The sequence below is a fragment of the Gobio gobio genome (assembly GCF_949357685.1).
Source record: "Gobio gobio genome assembly, chromosome: 2".
NCBI lineage: Eukaryota > Metazoa > Chordata > Actinopteri > Cypriniformes > Gobionidae > Gobio > Gobio gobio.
In genome coordinates, this window is record NC_137098.1 from 48,063,360 (window position 1) to 48,090,266 (window position 26,907).

Consider the following 26,907-nt stretch of genomic DNA (forward strand, 5'->3'; position numbering starts at 1 on the left):
TAAGAGTGGGCTCTTTAAATATCAATGGGGGAAGAGACAGGAGCAAGTTTGGTTGCTGATGGTTGCTGAAATCATAAATTTAAAAAATGTAAATGTATAAATGTTACATTTCTACAAGAAACACATACTGATTGTAACCATGAGATCGATTGGTATAGATGGTGGGAGGGAAAATGCTTTATTAGTCATGGATCAAAGTGCGGGTGTGGCTATCCTTTTTTCAAAGAAACTGGATGTGAAAGTTTTGTCAACCATGGAACTAGAAAAAGGATTACTACTTTTAATAGTTAAAGTAGAAATTAAGGGGTTTGTATTTTTGTTCATTAATGTTTATGCTCCTAATAAAGGGCCAGATCGTGAAGAACTTTTTAGAAAATTACAAAATATTTTGAGACAACAAAATTATGATTTTTGTGTGATAATGGTTGGAGACTGGAATTGCACCATTCATTCTTTATTAGAAAGAAATGGAGAAGAGTCTCACCCACAGTCAAGTCATGCACTTCTCAATTTAACCAAAGAGTTTGAATTAATGGATGTGTGGAGGGATAGAAACCAGATGATTAAACAGTACACATGGATTAAGATGTTGGATTCTTCTATTACTGGTGCAAGACTAGATAGAATATATGTTAGTAAGAATGAAAACAACAGAATCATGAATGCAAATATTTTTCCGAATGGTTTTTCTGACCATCATTTTGTTACGATTGATTTTAATATTATCAAAGTCGCGTCCAAATTATTATTGCCATTTTAATATTAAATTATTGCAAGATAATTCTTTCTGTGAGAAATTTCGTTTTTTTTTTGGGAAATGTGGAAATTGAACAAGAAACATTTTGAAAGTTTGACTCAATGGTGGGAGATTGGGAAAACACAGATCAGGATATTTTGTCAAGAGTATTCTTGTAATTCCACGGTCAGTATAAAAAAGAAAATAATTCAGTTGGAGAAGGACATTCATGATATGGAACGTATGATTGATGTCAATGATGTAAGCATAATTAAGGGTTTAAAGGATAAGAAAATGGATCTGAAAGTTCTTTTGGAGGAAAGAGTCAAGGGTGCTTTGATTAGAGCAAGAATAATGTCTATTAAAGAGACTGATGCTCCTACTTCTTACTTTTTAAATTTAGAGCGTAAAGCTGCGCAACAGAAAGTTTTACATTGTTTGCGTCGTGAGAATGGGACATTGACTTCAAATCCATTGGAAATTAGAAAAATGACTATTGACTTTTATGAGGAACTTTTTGGATCAACTGAATGTGACTCTGAAGGAATGGATGAACTGTTGCAAGGGTTGCCTAAACTGGAACATGTGGACAAAGAAAAGCTTGAGAAGATGATCACGTTTAATGAACTTTCTGAAGCCATTCAACAACTCTCTACTGGTCGAGTACCAGGAATTGATGGTCTGCCTGCAGAATTTTATAAGAATTTCTGGTGTATTTTAGGCATGGATTTTTATAAAGTAATTTGTGAGTGTTTTGAAAAAGGACTACTTCCAACTAGTTGTCAAAGGGCTGTGTTATCCCTACTTCCAAAAAAAGGAGATTTGGCTTTGTTGAAAAATTGGAGGCCAGTGTCTTTAATGTGTTTAGATTATAAAATTATATCTAAGTGTTTAGCCAATAGGCTTAAGAAATATTTACATATAGTGGTGAAGAAGGGACAAACATATTACATTCCTGGTCGTATGATTATGGACAATTTGTTTTTAATAAGGGATGTCAATGATGTTTCAACTATTAATAACTGTGATATCGGGCTTTTGTCAATTGATCAAGAAAAAGCCTTTGACTGGGTTGGGCATGCATATCTTTTTAAGGTTTTAGAAGTTTTTGGTTTTGGAAAAAAAATTATATCTTGGATAAAGTTGTTGTACAATAAGGCCTTTGTAATGATCAAGGTAGGGGGTGGTTTGAGTAGTCCAGAATTTGTTAAAAGAGGCATTAGGCAGGGATGTCCTCTTTCAGGGCAACTATATAGCTTAGTAATTGAGCCACTTTTGGGTGATTTAAGAAATAAATTGAAAGGTTTTCATGTTTCAGAACAGTTCAAATGTTCCGTATCTGCATATGCAGATGATGTAACTGTTTTTATAACTGAGCAGGAAGATATTCAAATACTCTGTAAGAGTTTAGCCCTGTTTGAAAAAGCATCATCTGCAAAGGTAAACTGGGGAAAGAGTGAGGGGTTTATTATGGGGGATTGGAGAAATGGTGGGATACCTCACATTCCAGGAGGGTTAAAGTGGGGAAAAGAACGTATTAAAATATTAGGTGTTTTCTTGGGCTCTGATAACTATAGAAAAAAGAATTGGGAAGGTATGCTGGATAAGGTGTTAGCCAAGTTGTCTAAATGGAAATGGCTATTACCTGAACTATCCTATGTTATGGCACAGGCTGAATGTGCTAGAGCCACCTGATGGACTGATTAAGGAAATCCAGAGGAATTTGGTGGAGTTCTTCTGGTCGGGCCAACACTGGATTCCTGGGCCAGCTTTGTATCTACCAATTCAAGAAGGAGGACAAGGTCTTGTGGACATTAGAAGTCGGATTAACACATTTCGTTTACAAGCAGCACAGAGGCTGCTGTATGCGGAGGAGACAGAGTGGAGCAATGTGGCATGTGTTTTGCTGAGAAGGGCATCAAGTCTTGAATATGACAAGCAACTGTTTTTAATCAGAACTGATGAACTGGACTTGAATAATTTGACTCCATTCTATCGCTCCATGCTACAAGCGTGGAATAGGACTTTTTCTGTAAGCAGAGGAATTGATCAACCACAAGACTGGATCATGGGGGAACCTCTGTTTTACAATTCATTGATTCAGATGAAATGTCTGTCTTCAGGAGGTTTGAGGAACTGTCTGATTAGAGCTGGATGTACAAAAATTGAAAATCTCAGAGATGACAAAGGGTGGAAAAAGGCAGAATCACTACAGAAAGATACAGGAATAAACTCTCTACGCCTCTTGTCTCAGCTTCTGAAGGAAGTGAAGTTACCAGGAGTCTGCCGAGAAGCTTTAGAACTTCAGCAAGGACTAGAGAGAGGGAAAGTGTGCAAGATCCCATTGATTTCAGTGTCTGCTGCGGCAAAGGAGGAGTACCAAGAAGAAAGTGGCACAATATTGACTTTTAAAACACCACAATTGGGATGTCCTTTTCAGGACATCAGCAAAAAAACAATATATTCTGGGTGTGTCAAAATGTCCCATTGGCATGTTTTGAAGAGAATCAGGGCTTGGCGGTGGTCAGATTTATTTGGGCCAGACTTTAGGGGTTGCTGGAGATCTCTGTACAAGCCTCCTATAGAGAAACGTACAGCAGATCTACAGTGGAGACTAATTCATGGTATCATAGCTACGAACAGACACGTGGCGCACCTGAATCCAGAAGTAGTAAAACAGTGTCCCTTTTGTGGAATAGAAGAAACTGTAGATCATTTGTTTATTCATTGTGAGAGATTAGGAGGTCTTTTTGACTTTTTAAAAAGTTGGTTTGATGGTTTTGGTGTGAATTTTTCTCATAAAGGTTTTATTAGTGGTCTGAAATATAATGTCCAGGAATGAAAAAAAGTGTGTTTAATAAACTATTTGTTAGGATCAGCAAAGATGGCAATATGGATAACTAGGAAGAATACAATTTTGGGTACTGGATCAGTTGATGTAGAGATGGTATTGAAAGGGTTGGTTGCTGCTCGAATTAAGATTGAGTTTTCATATTTTAATATGGTTAATAATGTATTCGAATTTGCAAGTATTTGGGCTGTGGAAAATGTTTTGTGTGAAGTTGGAGATGATGAAGTGCTGTTTTTACATTTTTAAAGTGTTTTTTTTGTTTTGTTTTTTCTCCATCTCGATGTTTTAAGTGATTATTTATATATATTGTTTATTTGAGGTTAGATGTTGGGCCTCCTGGCCTCCAGCTCTCAGAGGTAGCCAGCTGGGCTTCAAATGCCCTCCTCAATAACGTGGATGAACTCACTTGTTTGTTTAACCAGAATTCAGTGATAGATGCAGTATCACTTCTCTACAGGATCTAACCCATCCCTGCTTTCCCTCAGAGGTATTGTATAAGTCATGCCAAGTCACCTTCTTCATTTATATAGCACTTTATATAATACAGGTTTACAGTGATTTACAATGATTCAATGATGTAAACAGAATTCAGTTCTGCTGTAAAACATGCAGCTCTAATAAGACTGACGTCAGTTCAATGTCTGTTCAGTTCTGTTCAATAACTGTGTAACGTCAATTATGGAAAGAGTTCAATTCAACTATTATGCAGCACTGCAGAAAACAATGATGTCATGGTCTAGATTCCGTTCTTATCCAATAGTGTCAGTGCCATCTAATCAATAATATTATTCAAGGCCCTGGTGCTTGCCTACAAAGCAACCACAGGCTCTGCACCATTATACCTAAACTCGCTTGTTCAGACTTACACACCGCCTCCAGAAGCTTGCATTCTGCAAGTGAACGATGCCTCGTAGTGCAGACCTTTTCCTGGACCCTTCCCACCTGGTGGAACAATCTGCCTATCTCAGTTTGAGCAGCCAAGTCTATAGCCATTTTCAAAAATCATCTAAAGACACATCTTTTCCAGCAGCACCTGACCCATTAAGACCAGCACTTAACTATTCTATTTGTTTTTCTGTTTGTTTATTTCTTTTTTATAAACCCTGTGTAGTGTGGACTGTGCTAGACTAGACTTGTTACAGCATTTGCATGCTGTTGCCCCTTTTTTGTCTGATTGCTTCTATTGCTCTCCTCATTTGTAAGTTGCTTTGGATAAAAGCAACTGCTAAATGATTATTAAATGTATTAAGTGGGAACTCAGTATGTGTGGCCTTTTTGCACAATCGAGTTCAAAATCACACCATGTTTTGTTGCTGTGAATAAAAGAAGACACAGAAGAATGCCTGCACTTAAATACACACACACTTTCCAACATTTATTTACCAAATAAAATCATGCTTAAGTGCAAATTTGCAGGTAAATAAAAAAAAAAAAACCTTAAGCTAAATTTGCCTTATAAAGAAAAACTATTGTAATCAAATGCAAATTTACCTTATGCTAGTGACCGCTTCAAAAACATTAGTTTTCTATATGCATTCTGTGTTAAAGTGTGCTTAACATACTTTATATAGAATCTTTTTTAATCTAACTTCCTTAAAGACAAAAAATATTTTGTGCTTATGCTTGCTTAAGCTTTTCACTTTAACCACATACGTAATTGTATAAGGTGGAATTACATCGGCTAATTAAATTTTAAATGAAAATGGCCTCCTGAAGCCAGGGGATTGTCATTTAAGAGACCCCAGTCATTTAAAAGCCTTAAAGATAATTAGCTCAAGTATTAAACTGTAATTGATGCTCCCTGAGTTAATCATCATGATTAGGATAAATATTGATGATTTATTATTTGCATGGTTACATAAAATATTATGTAGAGGATTATAGCCAAGCTTTAAGCAAAAATATAAATAAATAATAAATAACTCAGAAACCTTAGAAGAATCACTGTTTTAAAGGACAGTCTGTCTCAAGATCCCCATCAAATAGATTCAATACAACCAAAACACACCCTAAAAAACCTACAGAGAGGAGCCGGAAAGACTTAAAAAGGGACTTTTCTGCTGGAGACAATTAAATGTATGACTAATGTTGTGGTCATGCTCTACTGAATAAGTTGGGGTGCTAATTCAGGAGCACAATTCTTTTACTTTCCTTAAAAATTAGAAAATGTTGGGGATATTCTTAAATATTATTTTGATTCTACTCCGGCTTTCTTTTGTATGTTTAAAAAGTTATTTGACATGATTTTGTTTTGTCTTGTGTATTATGAGTGGGAGTGATGGTGTGAATGGAACTGATTTCTTTTCAGCAGGCAGGTCCCATTTTGAATAGATTTTAAAGGGGACCTGTTATGCCCATTTTTACAAGATGTAATACAAGTCTCAGGTGTCCCTAGAATGTGTCTGTAAAGTTTCAGCTCAGACCCCACAGATTATTTATTATACCATGTTGTAAATGCCTATTTTTAAAAGGAAGGAAAATGTATCTTTAAATGCAAATGAGCTCCTGCTCCCCGCCCCTCTATTCAGAAGAGGGCGAAGCCTACAGCTTGTGCCTCCGATACTCAATCAAAACCAAACAGATGGTTTAGGTTTTGGCAATCATCTCTATCGCGGTCACACTCACGTGACATTGCAGTTCTTCATCATCATGAAAGTTTATTATCTGCATACATTTTAAAGCCATATTTTATATTTTCTAAACGCACATATCTGAAGCACGCGCACAGACAGCTGGATGTCAAACAGCGCGTCCTGTGTAAGGTTGGGTACCGTTCACATTTTAACCGGTACCCAACGGTACCTTTTTTTGGTACTTTAGGGGTACATCAATAACTGTAAAGAAACTGTAAGTCATTTATAGAAGTGTTATTGACATTATGCCAGAGCTGCCTTGGTCTCTGTCTGCCATTGTCTGTTATGTTTGTTTACTGTAATATTTACCAGTAAATTGTTGGCTATAGCTACTTAATTAATTGAATTAATAAAAACAAGCATTTTTTTCAGAATTTCCCACAAATTCTGTGTTGTGTATTTTCTGGTAATCAAATTAAGTTATAAAACATTAATTTATATTTTAACTTAATAAAACAATTTTTTTGGCAAGCAAAGTGCTGAACAACTGATCTTTATACTGTTCAAATTAAAACATGGAAGAAAAATTGTGATTTACTTACAAAATACAGTTTTGATAATTTATTATTATTAAATTAGTGTTAGTATTATTATTATTACACTGAGATGTAACTAAATTCTACTGTACAACAGTAATGTATTTGCCAAGTGAAACCAAACTTTTATTTTGACAGGTTGCCGTGAAGATCTTGAGTTTGTGTGTTTATGACATGACGTCACGGTAGCTTTTCTCAAATGAAACGGTAAAATGCTCATGAAGTGACTCTCAGAGCAGCTCTGGAGATGATGGTCATGCATTCATGTCCTCGTATGAGATGGAAACACATGGCACGCACGATTCTGTGTGTGTGTGTGTTTGTGAGGTAAATGAAACTGCGCGTCAAGCGTCAGTTTAATGTGGATGTAATTCGGTCGGTGCCCTTAAAAGTACTAAGTTCGGCATCCAACCCTAGTCCTGTGAGTATTAAAAAGGTCTCTTTCACGTCTTATTGCGCTTAAACTGTCAAATGCACACAAGGTTATGCCAAAACACACAAAGTTCACATAAGCGAAATATACAATACCTACTGCTATATCTGATGTTAATATGAACAAAACAACAAAAGAAAAACATAATCACTCACTCCTATTGATTGAATAACTTAGTAGCTTTAATAAGAATACATTTCTTACTTGAATGCTGCTGTTAAATGCTCTGGTGAAGAGATGAACACCATGGCAGACTTTTTACAGCTCACTCAGGGCAGGGTCTATGCTTATAGGGTGTAGTCTGCCAGCAGTTGTGGGTGGGGCCTAGGCATTTTGTGACATCACAAAAAGTAGAATCTGCAAACGACTTGTTCTGAGACACTGCTTATTATGGGGGATTAAAAAAGAGGAGTGGGTGTTTTTTTTTTACCATTATTGTGTGATTGAGTATACACACACTGTTGACACATTTTTGTTCAAATACCATGTAAAAGTGAATTTTACATAATAGGTCCCCTTTAAACCATTCTGGCTTGGTGGCTATTCACCGAAATCTGTGTAGAAACAGTCATCTGTTTTTCAGTGCACGACATGGGCCTTCTTGGAATGTTTGTTATGGAGGAAGAGGTTTTAGTTCTAGTTTTGTATTATTGTGCAATTTTTTGTTGCTGAAACCAGATTAAATCAAGTCTTACTGTGGAGCTGAAAGTACAGTTCCATTCAATCATGACTGGATATTTCCACTCCACCCTTAAAAGGAACACATTTATTATCACCGCATATATAGCATTACACCGACTCCTTCACTGTGCCATTAATCCTGAACTTTGAAACGGTTTCATTTGGATTGTGATGTTTTTGTGTCCCCATCTCATCCACTCCTGCTGTTTTCCAGTGCAAATAAAAACGGTCTGTTATGTCAGTATGAATCAGCAGGCATTAGATTTGATTGCATTAGATATTGAAAATGACTAAAAACTTCTATTTAGCATTTTAAAATTACTCGATTTCTTTTCCCATTGAAATATAATTGCAGAAGTGGTAATGATAACAGGCTTTTATAACTCTGCTCAGAACATCCAGACCAAGACCTGTGGTGTCATGTTTTTCTAGTCATGAGATGAAGTGTGTGCATATGTATGATAAACATGACATTTCTTCTGCTTAAAACAGGCAAGGCAGGGTCACATGTACTTCATGTGATGCATGTCTCCCCTCTCACTCACTCGTGTGAGGTCAGAGAACAGAGAGATTAGGAAAAGCTGCGAATGAACAAAGTCTCTCCTTACATTTCTCCTGAAATTCCTGAAGAATGAGTGTTGGACATGTGATCAAAATAAGATCCTTTCTGCATGTGAGAGAAGTATTAATTTTCCTCTCTCACTGTTATGACATTAGTTTTAATTAGGGTTTAAATAAAACTTGATTCGGATCGGTCGATAATCGCTTTGGGATGATTGATCGGCGGTCTCCAAAAAGGCCGATCTCATGAACCGATCGCATGCTGACGACACATAAACCCGCACCTGCCGTGAGAGCTAGGGCATGATATGCAGCGACACCGTCTCATTCTCTTTCCAGCGCGGGTAAAATAATTATAATGCTGAAGGTGAGGTACAATTCATATTTCTATATTAAATAACTTACGCAGGCATTTGAAAACTTTCTGTGGGACGTAAATTCACAAACAGCGCGCGTGAATCTCTCTCTCTCTCTCTCTCTCTCTCTCTCTCTCTCTCTCTCTCTCTCTCTCTCTCTCTCTCTCTCTCTCTCTCTCTCTCTCTCTCTCTCTCTCTCTCTCTCTCTCTCTCTCTCTCTCTCTCTCCCTCTCTCTCTCTCCCTCTCTCCCTCTCTCCCTCTCTCCCTCTCTCCCTCTCTCCCTCTCTCCCTCTCTCCCTCTCTCCCTCTCCCCTTACAAACATACTTTATCATCATGTCTGTGATCTCTCAAATATGTCCTTTGTGTAGTGGTATGTGCTATCCAGGAAATGTTGACTCATCACCAGCTGTTTAAAAAAATAAAATAAAATTAGGTTTGTACTGAAAAGTTCTTTGAAAACTTTCCTTAAAAGCACCTGCACCTGAATCTCTGCTGCTGTGCTCTGTTTTTATTCATCTGCATCTCACTCACTCTCACTGTGTCCTCTCTCTATAGTGGAACTCTAGCTCCAGTGGCTTGTCCCTGATGTTTTTGTCCTGTTGCTCTAAATTGGATTTGTAGTGATGTGCTGTTCTAGGGCATTCTGCAGGAAATCTCACTGGCTTCGACTTGCATCTGATAATGGAAGGGCAATATCATGGCATGGTACATCATAACAGTGCACAGTATCACCATTGTGATTTATTTATGCTCCTGCAGGGAGAGGTGGAAATTGGAGAACAATGTCCAAAAAGACGATTGATTGGATTAAAAGGTTACTGTTTAAAATATTGGTTTGAGCGAAGTACGCAAGCATATAATAGTTTAATAAGGACTTCCATTAAGACTTAATACTATTGACGTCTCCAAGAGCACTAGAATGGTAAAAAATTATTTTATAAAATCACAAATGCACTGCTGTTTAAAAGTTTAGGGTTGGTAAGATTGTTCTCTGTTTTTGAAACTTGTTTTATACACTACAGTTCAAAGGTTTGGTGTCAGTAAGGTTTTTAAAAGTGTTTGAAAGAAGTCTCTTATGCTCACCACAGCTGCATATATTTGATGTTTGCTGATGTTTGATTTTGCAGAATTTTAGCAGCTATGGCTCTGGTCTTCAGTGTCACATGATCCTCGGAAATCATTGTAATATGCTGATTTGGTGCTCAAGAAACATCTCTTATTAAAATCAGTGTTGAATAATCACAGTACACAACAAATTAGTTTGAAATATAAATCTTTTGTATAAGAATTGTGGAATAAAACGTAAAAGTATTAATTCTTTCTAAGTCTTCAGTAGTTTCTTCTTGCTTTTGCGTTAGTCTCACTCGGGATTGTAAGGCACTATTCTTTGTAAGGCTACTTGAATGATTCATTAATATTTTTGGAAAAGTGCTATACAATGAACCTTTTAATGGAGTAGAATTGGATCTAAGTAAATAATCACATTTAAATTCCAGGAACCATATTTCTCACCAGTTTGCTTTTGCCTGCAGTGGTGCAGTCTGCAATTAATTGTTGTATTGATTCTGTGTAGGGATGCACCGATACCACTTTTTTGGAAAACGAGTACGAGTACGAGTACTTGCATTTCAGTACTCGCCGATACCGAGTACTTAATAAAAAAAACATGATTTAAACTTACAGGTAACAGCTTTAGTCATATAATTAAACAAAAAAACAAGGGACTAGTTTGGAATTAAGAACATTTATTTAAAATGAAAAGCATGTTGTATGCAACATATTACAGAATAAATAATTATAAAAAAAAATGTAAACCGTGACAGTGCAACTCAAGTATTTTTTTCAGTTTGTTGTAAACTCTGCTGCTTTGGACAACACAAGGGGCATTAATAAACATCTTTGCTATTTAGTGCACAATATTTGAATAAACTAACAACATCCACCAACATAGAACTGTGGCAGTCAGTGCAACTGAGTATTAACATCAACTCTAAGACGACTCACTTAATGGAGCCTATTTAGAAAAAGTGAGTGGCAGGTTTTTTTTTAAGAAAAGTAGCTTTTCTGCATTATCAGCAGTCAGCCTGTTTCTTTTTTCGTCTATAATGTGTGATTGTGGATTGCACGTGGATTGTCTCTGGACATTTTCTCTCTTCTTGCAAGAGTTTGCTGCAGTGTGGGTTGTGTTGGTTTAGAAGCGTGGGTAAACTCTTTGTACTCGTTGTCGTGTTGGGATTTTAGGTGCTTGATTAAGGGCCCGTCCACACGGAGACGCGTTTCACTGTATACGTATACATTTTTTATCGTATTGCCGTTTCGTCCACACGGATCCGGCGTTTTGGGAGACTGAAACCGCTATTTTTTGAAACCGGGTCCTACATCGTTTTGAGCCGTTTTCATGCTCTCGTGTGTACGCGGATATTTCTTGAAACGAGGGGTAAAAAAAGATCGGATAGGGAAAGTTCTGGCCTCGTGTGGACATGGCCTAAATTACTTGTGTTAAATGCGCTGTACCTTTTGAGCCTCCTCTGGACAATTTCGCGGAGCACAATTTGCAGTCCGCCTTTGTTTTGTCGTCTTCATTCACTTTGAAATAGTTCCACACGGCTGACATTTCGCGTCTCGCCTTCTCCCCGCTCTGAGCTGCAGCCGGGGCCTGGGGGCGGGCACTCGGCGCCTGAGATTAACCCCTTACACGCCGTTCAAACATAGACGTTTCTCAGACCGTGGTATCGTCCCCGGTATCGGGGGACTTTTAACGAGTACGAGTACTTTCGAAAATGTGGTATCGAGGCCGATACCAGTATCGGTATCGGTGCATCCCTAATTCTGTGTGGCACGTAACAATGAACACAGACAGACTGGCAAGAAAAGTTGATTCAGGCCCGCTATGTACTGCAGGATCAATGACTTCTCTGGCGTCTGACAATCCACATTCCCCATTTTCTTGGTTTTTGTTTACTCCTAGAGCAAGCGTCCATGTGTATAGCCCCCCAGCAGCCAGATGGGCCAATCTGTGTCTCCGTAATGAGTCCTTGGAATGGAGTGTGATAAAAATAGGTAGCTTTAAAGAGGAGAGAAGGACAGGGGGAAAGGATAGACAAGCAGATGAGGCAATGTCCAGCTCATTTCTGCTGTGATGCAGATAAATCACCCTGCAATTGGTTTTTATTTTTTAATGTATTTTTTATTGTTGATTCAACTAATGTTTTATTGTAATTTTGGTTTTGTTTAATTTATTTTTAATGATGATGATGATAATAACAATAATAAATAAATGATTATTATTAAAAAATAATGTTATTATTATTATTATTATTATATAAGATTTGGTTTGCTGGCGATAACGATTAGTATTGTTTGTGAATGATGATTTATAGTTTACAAGGATTCTCTTCCTTCCTCTGCCTCTGTTGTTTTGGTAAAGGTGAGGAGTGTCTTTCAGAGCAGGTAGAGCCCAGGCCCCAGATCAGGTCAATGAGTCAGGCAGTTGTGTAATATATTAGGGATGTTCTTCTCATTAGTGCTTACCTCCTCTGAAAGATGTCCGCTGAATTGGGTCAGGACATAGTCATCTTTAACTAGCTTAATGCTTTATTTTCGCTCGCTCTCTCTCTCTCACTCTCTCTCTTTTGCTGTTCCATTCTCGGTTCCTATCATTCTCTCACACACAGACTCACTCACACTCAATATTCCCTACTGTTTTTTACCGCCCCCATCTCCCGTCTGTCATAGAGCACTCTAGTAAAGCGTTTATTTATTGGTCTGTAGTAAACAAAGGAAGTATCATCATGTACTCAGTAATATTGCCGTATCACTCTGTCCTCATAGACTTGTCATTTATGCTAGTTGGTGTCATCCTTTTGTTTTTGTTTTTTGTCTGTCATTCCTCTGTATCAAAAATCCACTTCTATTCAGATCAAGGGGCTGAGCTGGTGGATGTCATTAATTTCAGATGCATTACTGTAAATGAAATTGAAAGTGTTGAGTGCTGGGTAATTACATGGCACATGCTGGTTGGAGTAAATTGGGTCTGGCTGGGATCGGGTGGGATATTCCCGGAACTGCCTTTAGCAGTCGGAGGACAAAGATCACAGTAGGAACCCAGATGGCTCCCTTTGGCGGATGTTCACACAAAGGAGTTTGCTGGGTGCTTGACAACTGCAAGAGAAATGCAGTGATTCACTGTGGAGTTAATGAAGGCTTGCTGGTGCTCAGCTGATGAGGGGGCTGTCTCTTCTGGCTCTGAGGTCGAGTGCTATCAGAGTCTAATGATCTGTTGGTGGTGGGACCCATTAAAATCTCGATCAGCCGTCTGCTGGCATATTAGGGATGAATGAAATGAATTATGGAAAAGTGTAGACAGAAGTGCTCTCTAATCTAGCACTGTCTCAACCCACCTCAGAGGAATTTAGTTTTTTGGTTCCAGCTTATTCCTCTTAACAATACCTTAAGGGTTTTGTTTATACTTCTTTTAGTGCTTTTGAAATTATGAGAATTTTGTTCATAAGTAAATTATAAATACAAATAAATTCACTTAAATGAATACAACTTTTTCAGAAGAGGCACCATAAATGCAATTTAATAATGTTACTATTTTACATTATGTATTCAAGTACAGTTTTCAGTCTGTATCAGTGGAAAGAAATGCACTCTTGTGAGAACAGTTAATGGACCTAAATATCATTGGAAAAGAAAATGGAAAGTTTGCACCTTGCAAAACTTTCCTATTACTATGAAAGCTGTACTTCTTTTTGCTTGTTTTATTTTTTCTTTGATTTCTTTCATTTTCTTATTTTCAGTGCCTAGTAGTTGAGCATGCATTCTTTGACATATTTTATAATTTTTTAATTGGGTTTAGGACAATTAGCCTAACTTCGGAGAACATATGGACATGATTATCATATTCAGCTTAATGGTATTTTTTTTACTGCTTCAGAGAGAGTGTATTTGTTCTGCCCCTGAGGGATGAATTAGATAGTGGATGTTGTTTGCGATAACATCTTCAGAGAACCTCAGTCAGTATGAGCACCTGCATTGTTCTGCCATTGTAACTACTACAGGACTTGTCTGTCAAATTGCCCATCTTGCTGAGTATTATTGTAAACATAGTCGCTTATGTCTTATGTGAGCGTAAACATGTAAGATGTTGCATGTGTTACAGTATATTGGATTCGTGCAGCTCTTAAAGTGACCGTAGCCTAATAATCCTGCTGCTGTTTTTATGTTAATCAAACACAAATCGCTGACTGCTCTTGACTGAATAATTTTAATAAGGGTTAATCTATATTTTATACAGGGAAGACTATAGTTTAGACTAGAGGTCGACCGAAATATTGGTCAGCCGATATATCGGGCTGATATTGGTCTCAGGCACGTCCGCAGGCAGCCCCGTATTATTGGTGCGGTGGAACGTGCTGTTGCCGCATGTGAAGGACCCCAAGCCAAAACTTTAGTGAGTCAGGATGGACTTCCTGTGTTACTTCCTTTTGTCTGGATGACATTTCACCAGGTCTCGCAAGAAAGAACATGTAATAGTAGGCTCATTCCTTGAATCTCTCTTGCTTGAATGCTACTTTGTCCCCATAAATAGTGTATAGTTGTTACCTGTCAGTGCTTGTTCTGAGGTATGCATGTATTTTGTGTGTGAAAAGCATGGGCTAGTGACACTGCATGAATGGTATGAACATGCATGTTCTACGGTACTACTAATGTCCTTCTGTACTAGAGAATCTATCCTGCAGGCTATTATGTTTACTGTCATTTGTACGTTTGCCACATTAACAAGTTTAACTCAAATTAGAACCAGTGTGTTTCACAAACCTCCCATCTTAAAGGATTAGTCTAAACATGAAAATTCTGTCCTTATATTTACTCTCTCATGTCTAAATCCATGTGACTCTTTTTCTGTATACTTTTATATTTATATGGTGCTTTTTGTACACTTTTAAACTTCAAATCCTCAATCATTCATTGTAATTTAATCGAAAAGAGTGACTATTACGTCAGGGGGGACCAAATCGCCCCACAAAAATGATAATGCATACCTGTAATTTTTTACCTAATGGGGACATTTTTCGTCCTTATGAGGAAAGCAGCTAATAAATCATACAGAATTATGTATTTTGAAAATGTAAAAATGTTTTTTTTTTTTTTTTTCAAATGTTTTCTGTGATGGGTAGGTTTAAGAGTAGGGTTAGGGGACAATGTACAGTTTGTACTGTATAAAAATCAATATGTCTATGGAATGTCCATAAAATATGGAAACCCAACGTGTGTGTACTTGACCATATTTTGGGGGCAAATTAGTCCACTTGAAATGAGCAATAAAATCTCCTTTTGGAGACATCCTGACTTGTAAAAAAAAAAAAAAAAAGGTAATTAAAATAGTTGTTTTTATTGTACAAATTCAGAGTTTTCTCTTTTCAGTTTTCTTTATATTTGAGTACATGTTTTCTTGTAGGACTAAGATTATGCATTGTCTATAATTTATATAATTACCTGTGCATAAAAACAGTACATGTCTATTTATGTCCTCATTTAGATGGCTGAGCAAAATGTCTGTGTGTTCATGTGAGCGTATAAAGGGTAGTTTTAATTAGAGATCTGAGAATGACCTGACCTCCTCCACCTGCCTATTTTCTCTCCAGGACTCTCTGTCCTTTAGTTTCCTCTCTCTTTTTTTACTTCTACTTTTCTTCATCTCTCTCTCTGTTTCTCTCACATTGTTGTTCTCCCTTTCCTCATGTCACTATTGGTGTATGCTAACAGCAGTGAGTTTCATCTACACAAAGGCCAAACCCATGCTGGGTGGAGCACAGAGGTAAATCCTCAGGACTAGGAGTGTTTACTACAGGGATGTGGCTCCACCCCTTTTCCTTTGAGTCTTCCTGTTCTTGTACTGAGCCTTTTATGATATTCAGCTTTGTTTTTTTTAGGTCAATACTTTTGGTTGTTTTGCACATTACAGTAATATCTTCTCTTTAGCTAACATTATTCAAATCTCCCCTGATGAGGCACATCTTGACCACATCTTTTGTTTGGCTCCTATAGTCTCTAATGTATCAGGGACAAAAGCTTCACACACAGACACATGCATGCACACACACCCACACAGGGGCTCAGCTGCACCACTGATGCATGGTTGACACCTGATCCCGTTTATCTTGAGGGAATCCATGATCTCAGAGATGGTGAGCAGGGTGGTCAAGGCCATTTCAGCAAAGCAAGACATTTCTCTCTCTCTACTGTCAACAAAACAAATGATTGAAGTAATATGCACACAAAATACTCTGTAGAAAATGATCTTATTTAAATTATAGGCATCAAAAGACTTGTAATGCCATATACATTCCCCAACCCTTACTGTTTTGTTTATTAAAAATTATTGGGTGACAGCAATTTGTTTGGCTGATAAGTGTCAGAGGCAAACCTTTTATTTTGACAGTGATAAGAACGCCAGTGCCTGAGCACCTTTGTTAGTTTACTGTCTTTGTTTAACAGTTCTGTCTAATAAATGATTTAAACAGAACTGTTAAAAGTACAATATGTATTGTAATATGTTTTTTGGATTAAAATATCCAAAAACCAGTAGAACAATGTTATATATTTTGTTGATGTGCACTTGTTGTTTAAATCCAACAAGTTTAAATCCAGAGAAATCAACAGTTTTAAAAAGTGACAACTTTAACAGGCTAAAAAAAACATGATATGTGGGGTATTTTGAGCTAAAACTTCACATACACACTCTGGGGACATCAGAGACTTATTTTACATCTTGTAAAAAGGGGCATATGTCCCCTTTAATACATCTATGAACATGATTTCTGCATGAGTCCTGTCGGATTGCTTTCCATCGGCTGTGTAGGTGAAGACGACAACTCCCATGACTCCACGCTCATTCATGGCATCATCAAGCTATGCTCTGTGTTTTTTATTTGAATAAGTGACCTCTAGTGGTGAAACTTTCATGCTGTGCCTTCAAACAAAGAAAGTGGATGGTATATGAAATAAAATTATTATAGAAGAAGAAGTTTTATTTATATGGCGCCTTTCCATATCTCAAGGCTGCTTTACATAGTGTTAGACGGTACATTTGCCCATCCACATACATAATAGTACATTTACAAACCCACATACACAATACAAGCACAGGTCTTATATATCCACATTATTCAAAATACAAATTAAATAGATATGTCTTTAGCTGGGTCTTGAAGGTAGACAGAGATGAGATATTACGTAACGGTAGGAGCATTTACACTAAATGACCTACCACCTTCAGTGGACAACCGGAAACGAGGAGTGGACAAAAGACCAAGCTCAGATGATCTGAGGCACTGTGCAGGAGAGTAGTGGTGGAGTAAGTCAGACAGATATGGAGGTGCAAGACCATTTAATGCTTTAAATGTTAGAAGTAATGTCTTGAAGTGAATACGTGATGCCACAGGTAGCCAGTAAAGATTATGCAGTAGAGTTTTGAACATACTGTAACCTTGCAATAAGTTTTTTAGGAAGACCAAGAAATCGAGCATTGCAATAATCCAGATGGGGATGTGATTAATGCATGAATTAAGATTTAAGCATCAGCCTGAGTGAGAGAAGATTGAAGACGTGCGATATTTCGTAGATGGGAAAAAAGAGTTTTTAACAACAGAAGAAATGTGAGAGGCAAAAGACAGAGATGAGTCAAATAAGACCCCAAGATTACGGACAGATGAAGAAGGCTTAACATAAACCCCATCAATTTCAAAGGACAAGTCTATCCTTTTTACTGAGGTTGCAGAGCCAATAATCAGTATTTCAGTTTTGTTATTATTTAGTTTAAGGAAATTCAAGGACATCCAATGCTTGATATCCCTGATACATGGAGTAAGTGAGTCAGGCAAGGATGGCCTATCAGAGCTGGTGGTGAGGTAAATTTGAATGTCATCGGCATAGCAATGAAATGGAAGTCCATGCCTGTGTATGATGTTACCAAGTTGATATATATATATAAATGATAAACAGAAGTGGACCAAGAACTGAGCCCTGAGGAAAGCTATTATAGCCTTTGTCTTTCTAATAAAATATGGAGGATTTGATCGTTGTTTTGGCTGTTATAAGAAGTGAAGTATCTAAAGATTTCTAGTGCAGAAAATATGTCTGCAAATTCTTTCTGGGCCTGATGATGGGGTCTTACCCAGTGACTTGTTTTCTTCTCATTAATCCACCATGTATTCAAATAGACACCCAGCGCACGCTCATTACATATTCCTACATGTCTGAGCATCAAGAGTTAATAACCCAAATTAATCATTTTGTGAGTTAGTCACCAGCACCTAGTGTTTTCTGAAGAGTCCTAATGACCTAATGGGCTGCTGGGAAATGGAATAATCTGAAGGTAAAATATGATTTGATTATAAATGCTAGTAAATGAGGAAAACAAACATTTTGGCATTGAGAAATGCTGGTTGGCAGACTTCCCTTATTCCTTCCTAATCTCATAGCTTCAGCAATGCTCTGCATCATAACTCTTGGCTCAGACTATTAGTATTTTGGTGTTTGTTGCAAAGTGTCTCAAATATTGTGTGTCTTGTACGTACCCACCTCTGTTGGGACACATTGTGTACGCTCACGGGCAACTTCACAGTCCATTAATCTTGTTCTCTTTCTCTGTCTCCTTCCATCAGGCATTTTAACCTTCGGATGAAGAGGGACACCTCTCTCTTCTCTCCCGATCTGAAGGTGGAAGTTTCTGGAGAAGAGATCCCCTACGACACCTCTCACATTTACACTGGAGAAATTTATGGTGAGCATGGCACCTTTCCAGCACTTTCACATACACACACCTGCACATAAAGGCATGTGTCCACCTCAACACACTTTCTGGACCGTTACCATGGAAACGTTGCCTCCATCGATTATATTTGTTCACTGTTTCTGTGATTTTGTGCAGCTCATGTGAGGAAAAGGGTAATTAGGAAAGAGATAGTGATAGAGATAGTGAGGGAATCCTCTTTTGGTGGGATTGTGCTTTCTTATGATTTAGAAAAAATGCCTCAAGAAGTTTGGGGGCAAAAGAAATAACGCAACTTCGACGTCCATTTTCAGGCTTTCCCACTTGGGTCTCTCCAGCGCTAGAATTATTTTCTAATATTAACGTTTGGCTCTTGCCTGATCATAACCTTTCTTTTTCCGGTGATATTCCTCTGACCTTTTCTCTTTTGTAATATCTCTTATGCCGAGTTCTCTCTGCACAATTTTCAAAGTAGTCAGATCACAGTTCTTTTCACACTGCACGACTATCTGGGGTAGCATTCAGTCACTGCTGTGTCCACACTGCACGATGGATCGGCGGCAGGGGGTTTCACATTGCATGACTTTTCAAGAGGAAGAATCGCAGACAAGACTGTCTCATCCACAAACTACGTTTCACAACCAAACACACGTGAGATGTGACAAGGAAACAATGGGGGATCACGCATGCGTCAGACGCACAGTTCTCACGTGAGACTGGAACTATTAAAATGATAGCCCACAAGAAGCTTGCGGTCCAAATCGTCGGTGCACTGATTTGCAGCGAAAGGAGAGAAAGAAAAAAAATTCTGCAAAGAGAGTTGGAGTTAAATAAATCATTTTGAAATATGCTGCTGTTGCGGCTGGTCAAGCAAATGTTTATGCTTTTGTTTCTGTTTTATATAAATTTAAATATATTTATTAAAATTCTGATATTCTGGTCTATAACTTCTCCCAAAACTTCCCGCTGCCCTGTATCTTGCACTCTCATTGGCTGTAAGTCATCACCGATGTAATTTTCATTCAGAACACATTTCACACAGCAGGATTTTGAATCGCCGATAGGTCCAGATATTTAGCATGCCAAATATCTCATGGACTTCGGCGACTCATTCTCTCAGATCACGTCTTTTACACTGCATGATTATCATTTGCGTGAACGAGCACCGATTTTGCAAAACCTGTAGCCGAGTCAAAATCAGGGCTAAAATCATGCAGTGTGAACTCTGCATTAGCCATCTCTCTTTCAACAGTCATTCTTCAAATCTCCCTCTTGCTCACTCTCTCTCCTACTCCGCCATGACTCTATACTCATATGTCTATGTTGTAAATATGTCTCCACTTTTAACAGCGTTTTTCAGAAATTGCTTACTGCACCTTTAACTAAATCACGAACACCTAACTAGTCTAAACAAACACACACACAATCACGCATACATGGGTAAAATGGAAGGTGAAAGTAAATGAATGAAACCGAAGTAGAAACAGGGGACTGAATCTATGGAACAGAACCACAAACGTAACCAGTCATTTAACCACCTAAACAGAACCATCAGCACCATGGTAACAAGGGGTCTATAGCTTATACTTAACCTCTGTTTAGTTAGTTAAATGTACAATATACTTGCAATGCCTTTGTCCGGATGTAGTCTCAGGAAAAAGTCTTGATGGTTCAGTAGTTCGATGGTGGTGTAGTTGCAATCAAGTTCTTCCGGGTTGAATGAAGAGATGACAAACTTGCGATGTTAGCCTGACAGTAAAGTTACGACATGGCTGGATGTGTTGAGGCCCTAAGAAAGGTGTAATTTTCAAGCAGGAAAAGTTCCTTTGTTTGGAAGCTGACTCATTTGCATGATCAGAGTGGGCTGGCAGTTGTGTCTCTTTATATTCTGATTAATATAACAGGCGTACAATGCATGTTATAAGGAGGTGATATACACCAATGTGCAAGGCTTTAAATGAGGATTATTTTGATAGGAAGCATGATATAGATAAAGTTACATTAACTAGTAATTCTATCATAAGGCATCCATACAACAGTATACAATACAAAAAGACAATATACAAAACAGTAATGATACGCACAATGTCCTGGGGATGTGCATGTTCATTATAGAAAGGTTTGTCTATGAATTAATGGAGAAAAGTCAGGTTTATGGGCCTGTGTCTATATTTCCTATGGCCTGAGCTATCGCCACCTTCCACATTTTGTGGATTTTTCTTATCTCGCTGGCGTGCTTTTGCTGCCATGGTGGCCAAGAGCCAGTTCTGCCCTTTTGGGGGGTTACTACCTAGTTTTGTTGTTGGGAGAGGGGTTTTGCTGAATTATTCATTAAATATAATGAATAATTGTGTCTGATTGGTCCAACCGCTACACCTATGTTATATTATGTAACTTTCTACTGTCTGCTTGTTTTTAATGCCATCAATGCACATATTACATATGTTTTGAGTGTTTTCGGTTTCTGTGTTTTCAGATCTCTTCTACATAAGTGAATTAAATGCCATGTTCAGTTACTTTTCATTTTTGCATGATCATTTCTGAGGCTTCTAACTTGATACCATGACCTCACATTAGTAAATGCCTTCTGAACAGCTGCCTCATCACCTCATTCTTATGTGCCTTGTAATGTACTTTGAAGCCAGTGAGCCATTGAACCTGGTTGATGATGGGTCCATGAAATAGACTTTAAATGATGGACAGACTGCCTACTCTGCATCTGATCAGGCATCCTTATCTCATTGACTCTGAGCATGACCCTGGTACTGACACATCCTTTTAGTCTCTGAATTGCTCTGAATGGATTCATGTAATTTCCTGCTCACTACAGGATGTTTCATAATAACTGGCAATGGGTATTGTCAGGAGAGGACGTTCGTGTGATCCGTTGATAAGGGTGGGTGGAGGACTTCAGGCCTGAAGAAGTGAATGTGGTTGGGGATTGCTCCGAATTGTTTCTTTATTGGAAGTGATGAATGGAAACTTACCAATTATGCTATTGCTCACTTTTAAAACACAATGGATTTTTGAACACACCACAGATGGAGAACAACAATACACAAGTTGTCAGATCAACTTTTTACTGGCAGTTTAAGGATGAAAACTGACTACATTTTTCATTTGAAATTTTGTTTGAGTGTTTTTTGTTGTTGTTGTCAGTAGTAGTGAAGATGAGACACCTCTGCTTTGTTACTATAATTAAGCTTATTTTATTAAAATTTTACTGTTGAAGAAAATATACAGAAAGAAAAATAACACTGCAAGATATTAATGATGTTTTAAAGGTGAACTATGTAAGATTTTTGCAGTAAAATATCCAAAAACCACTAGGCCAGTGTTATATATTTTGTTCAGTTGAGTACTTGGAATATCCCAAATGTTTCCAACTATTTGTAAATCGTGAGAAATTGCTATTTTAATCAAGGAACCGGGACGTGTGAGTTATGCGTTTGTGTGAGCTATGCGTTTGAGGGAGTCGCCTGTCGATTGCGTTATATCTGTGTTACCCTCGGTTTCCGGTTTTATTTAGCAGAAACGCTTTACTCTCACTGCAGTGTGAACAAGTGTCATAGCAGCCGCCGAGCGAACGTTATAACTTCCTTTTTAACACACTCAGATATATCTAATGCAAAAAACAGTTGCGTTACCTCATACTCATGATTGGAAAAGCGGAAGTGGCGCTGACGACCGTGTCATAATAAAAGTCCTGCCGGCAACTATGCCATAATAACAGTCCCGCTCTTCAATCGCTCCTGCAGCCTTGCTCAGCTCCACAACACTCGGTCCTGATCTGCTTCATGCTACAGTAATGGTTATAATCGCATCCATGAACATGATTTCTATCCCGAAATCTCTAGTCCTATCCCGATTCTTTTCCACCGGCTGTGAGGTGAAGACCACATGTCCCAAGATTCTGCACTCAAACGTGGCATCATCAAACTATGCCTTTGTTTTGAACAGGCGACCTCTAGTGGACGGAAAAGTTACATAGTGTAGCTTTAAGATGATAAATGTAGAAAGTATTGATTTGTACAAACCAATCATATTCAGTGCATCCGGAAAGTATTCACAGCGCTTCACTTTTTCCACATTGTTATGTTACAGCCTTATTCCAAAATGGATTAAATTAATTATTTTATACAGGCCAGCTGGTACGGTTCTGGTTTCATTATCCATTGTGGGGCTGATAACGGCTGTTCTTTGGAATGTCATACAAAGCGTCAGTTGTTGCCTTGGTAACACAACGGTTTACAGATGATATGAGATGTAAATTACCGCATTGTGGAGGATTTTATTTTTAATTTTATTATTAATTTGTGTTTACATCACTCGAGTAGAGCAAAGAAACTGGTAGCCAGGCAACAGACAAGTGACAAATCCTGAGTGGCGACATCACTTCACGGATTCTACCAGCACGGTTCAGCACGATTAGACAATTCTGCAGAGAATTCCGGGCCGAGAACGGGTTGTAATCGTGCCGTGCCGTACCAGGCTCAAGTGGACACAACTGGAACCGTTCCTTACCTGAGAACCGTTCAGCCTGACGGTGGAAAAGTGGCTAATGTAATCCGGACCTACTACATGCGCCATGTTGTCATCATGTGACCTACCAGCGTCAGTTGTGTCACTTCACCTCCATTCATAAATCCTCTCCCATGGGATAGTAAAGTGTCAAACTAATGCGCACTTCAAAATCTCGCCAGGAAGTAGTAGGTCATCTGGGGACTTTTCACACAATGTTTTTCGAATACTATGAATTTCAGACATACTACTCAGTTTTCAGCATTTTTCACATGATGTATAGTACGAAAATATTAGATTTCGGACGCAGCAATTGACTTAAAATGGTCATGTGCTGCCGCCTGGTGGAATAGTTTCATGTCCCTTTAAGCTCACTCTCACATATGTTCATAATTCACAATTTCACTCCCTTTTCTCAACCTTTCCCTAACCCTCTCATGCTCTCTCTCCCTCTTTGTTATCCATTTAGCACTCTTTGTGCTCTCTTAAGGATAAACATCACTCAGTGCTTAATCTTGTAACCTCTAATATTCACAGAAAAGAGTTTGAAGTATGCTGGGATTGTGCAAATTCTCTGTGGAATGACGATGACATTTACATTAACAGTCATTTTTCTCATTAGCATTTCTCTTTTTTCTGCTCTCTATTTTTACTCTGAAGTGGATGTCATCGCTACCCCAATCCTCCTCATTAGCCACCAGAGTACTTCTAGTCAAATTCAGTCCATTTATTACTAGGATTGACTTCATAAGAAATTAAAATTGGAGAAGTGTGTTGTGCCAATATCCATATTGGCTGTTGCTTGTTTTATGTTCTCGAGTGTCTTCATGCTTCACCTCATCAGCTTTCCTGTTTTAATCTGTGAATTTGAGAACAGAAGGTCATGGAGGGATGGAGGAAAGCAGTAGTTTAATGTTACTCCAGGCGAGAGAGTGAATCTCCTCTTTGTGTTATTATCAGTTTTAGGGATGAAGAGTTCAAGAGCTTTCAGTGCTTGTTCCATTCTGAAGAAGGAAACCAGATTGTTTCTCAGACATAGAAGAAGAACCTGCAGACAAAACACACCACCACCGCTTTCCCACAGTCTTTTAACTGTGATAGCAGAGAGCTCCTGATAAATTCCGGTTAAATGTTTTCTTTTAAAGCACTTTTAGTACTTTCAAGATCCCAACGCTTGTGAAACATTCAAGGCTCCTCTTTCATTTGTCTTGCTTAAAGTGGACCATCATTTGAAACGAGCAAAAATGTTCTTTTGAGATTTTGATAGCCTAAGATATCTAAAACATTATTGACAAAAGCTCCTTTTGTTAATCTGTTCTTTGGTTCCATCTTTTGTTATTTAAAGGTGAACTATGTAGGATTTTTGCAGTAAAATATCCAGAAATCACTAGGCCAGTGTTATATATTTTGTTCAGTTGAGTACTTAGAATATCCCAAATGTTTTCAACTATTTGTAAATCGTGAGAAAATTGCTATTTTAACCAAGGAACCGGGACGTGTGAGCTATGCGTGTGAGGGAGTCGCCTGTCGATTGCGTCATATCTACGTCACCCTCGGTCTCCGGTTTTATTCAGTGAAACGCTTTACTCTCACTGCATTGTGAACAAGTGTCATAGCAGCCGCCGAGCGAACGTCATAACTTCCTTTTCAACACACTCAGATATATCTAATACGATAAACAGAGCTGCGTTACCTCAAACTCATGACTGGAAAAGAGGAAGTTGCGCCGGCAACAATGTCATAATAAAAGTCCCGCCAGCGACTATGCCATAATAACAGTCCCGCTCTTCAATCGCTCCTGCGGCCTTGCTCAGCTCCACAACACTCGGTCCTGCTCTGCTTCACTACAGTAATGTTAATAATCGCATCCATGAACATGATTTCTGCCCGAGTCCTATCCTGACTGTTTTCCACCGGCTGTGAGGTGAAGACCACATGTCCCGAGATTCTGCGCTCAAACGTGGCGTCATCAAACTACGCCTTTGTTTTGAACAGGCGACCTCTAGTGGACGGAAAAGTTACATAGTGTAGCTTTAAGAGTCCATGTACACACATGTAGAACTTGACAATCTGTTTGAAATTGAAGCAGATTTTTCCAGGATGTGCTGTTGGTTTAGGAAGCTCCACTCCCCTGTTTGTTTCTGTGCTGCACTTCAAATTTTGATGTAGTTAACTTCCACTGTACCTCAATTGTAAAATAATTTTCCCAGTTCCTCACTACCAAAAAAAAATGAGTAAAGATATTCTCTGAGTACTTGACTGTAAACCCATTTAAAAACTGTATAATGGATCTGTATGATGTTTTATATTGTGTGTAGTGTTTTTTTTGTGGGGGGGGGGGGTTAACATTTGTCCTATCTTTACATAGGTTTCTATGGGAGTGTCTATATAGAGATATTGGTTGCTAAAGTTATATTAATGACATCTATATACATGAAAAATACACTTATAAATATATTGCAAAACTGCTGCATAGTATGTTTTGGGAAAAAAAAATAGGCATGTATGCACTAAGGTAGTTACTTCTTGAACAAACCCGAGCATTAATGGCTTAATGCAGTAATTCTTAAAATAAGAATTTAAATATTTTGTACCAATGTTCTATGGTCTTGCTTTGTTTCCTGGTCTGGCTGACATTTCAGACAATTACGCCTCCTCATTTTTGTTGTTGTGTCCTCATTTGTTTTGACTTTGAATAAAAGCTTTTTCTAAATGATTCAGTGTAAATGTTAATGTCCATCTGCCTACTGTTGTGATACAGCTCTAGATGGAGTTCTAAAGTCTGTAGATGAAGAACGGGTCTGCTTTGATTGTCCGAGACAGTAGCCGAGTTCCTGAGCTCATTACCGTTCTAAAGGTCAAGAGCTTAGTTGCGTGGTGTGCATGGTGTGTTTATGATAGCGGAGATGAATCTCTGGATCATAATATGGAAGCATCTCTTTACACATTCTCCCTCTGTCATATTTTTACGACATGCCCTCTCTCTGCCAGCATAGAGAGAGAGAGCTGTTTCTGTGCCCTGAATGACTTTACAATTTCCTTTTGGTCTTTAACTTTTGGTTTGTTTTTATCTTGCAGGTGAGAAGGGCACTCTGACCCATGGCTCTATCGTGGATGGGAAGTTTGAGGGTTTCATTAAGAGCCATCATGGCACATACTACGTAGAACCCTCTGAAAGATACCTCAAAGACCAGAATGTGCCCTACCACTCAGTCATCTACCATGAGGATGACATCGGTGAGCTAATATCAACATTTTAGTAACTATATCATATCCTTATTAATCTCCTATTTCATACTGTGCATTTTACTGTACATGTGTCCAGCTTACTGATCAGATTTCTTTTAGTGTTGTTATAGTTTTAGTTTTTTGTTATAGTTATACGCTACTGTTGAAAGGTTTGGGGTAGGTAAGGTTTTTTAAATTGTTTTTGAAAGAGGTCTTGAGATATTTCAATTTAAATGGGTCATGAACTGGCTTTTTTATATATACTGTTGTCTGAGGTCAACTTATGACGTTTGTGTGTTTTTTACATTCAAAAACATCATAATGAATAAGTAATAGGCTATTTTCTACCCTGGTTTTGAGCCTAGCTACTCGAACATTCAGTTTCTATGGGCGTGCCGCATTGAAGACTTGGAAGTAAACACCCACTGCTATGATTGGATAACAGTTTTGCATATTATAATGAGCTTCAGCTCCCTTACACATGAGGAATTGTTTTGAAAACTTCCAATGTGGAAAAACAGCAATCGTAATGATTCGCCCACAGGGCTCGCAAAATGTCTTTATCAAACAAACACAATGATTTATCGCTCA

At 38.2% G+C, this 26,907-nt stretch overlaps 1 protein-coding gene across 1 annotated transcript in view; it reads left to right on the forward strand.

The window, feature by feature from the left end:
- The window catches only part of adam10a (ADAM metallopeptidase domain 10a), an 81,797-nt gene that overhangs the window by 38,527 nt on the left and 16,363 nt on the right, over positions 1-26,907 (forward strand). Inside the window, exons 3-4 of the mRNA XM_079845779.1 lie at positions 18,461-18,579; positions 26,167-26,325. Of these exons, the coding sequence (XP_079701905.1) occupies positions 18,461-18,579; positions 26,167-26,325 (278 nt within the window). The remainder of the gene's footprint in view (positions 1-18,460; positions 18,580-26,166; positions 26,326-26,907) is intronic.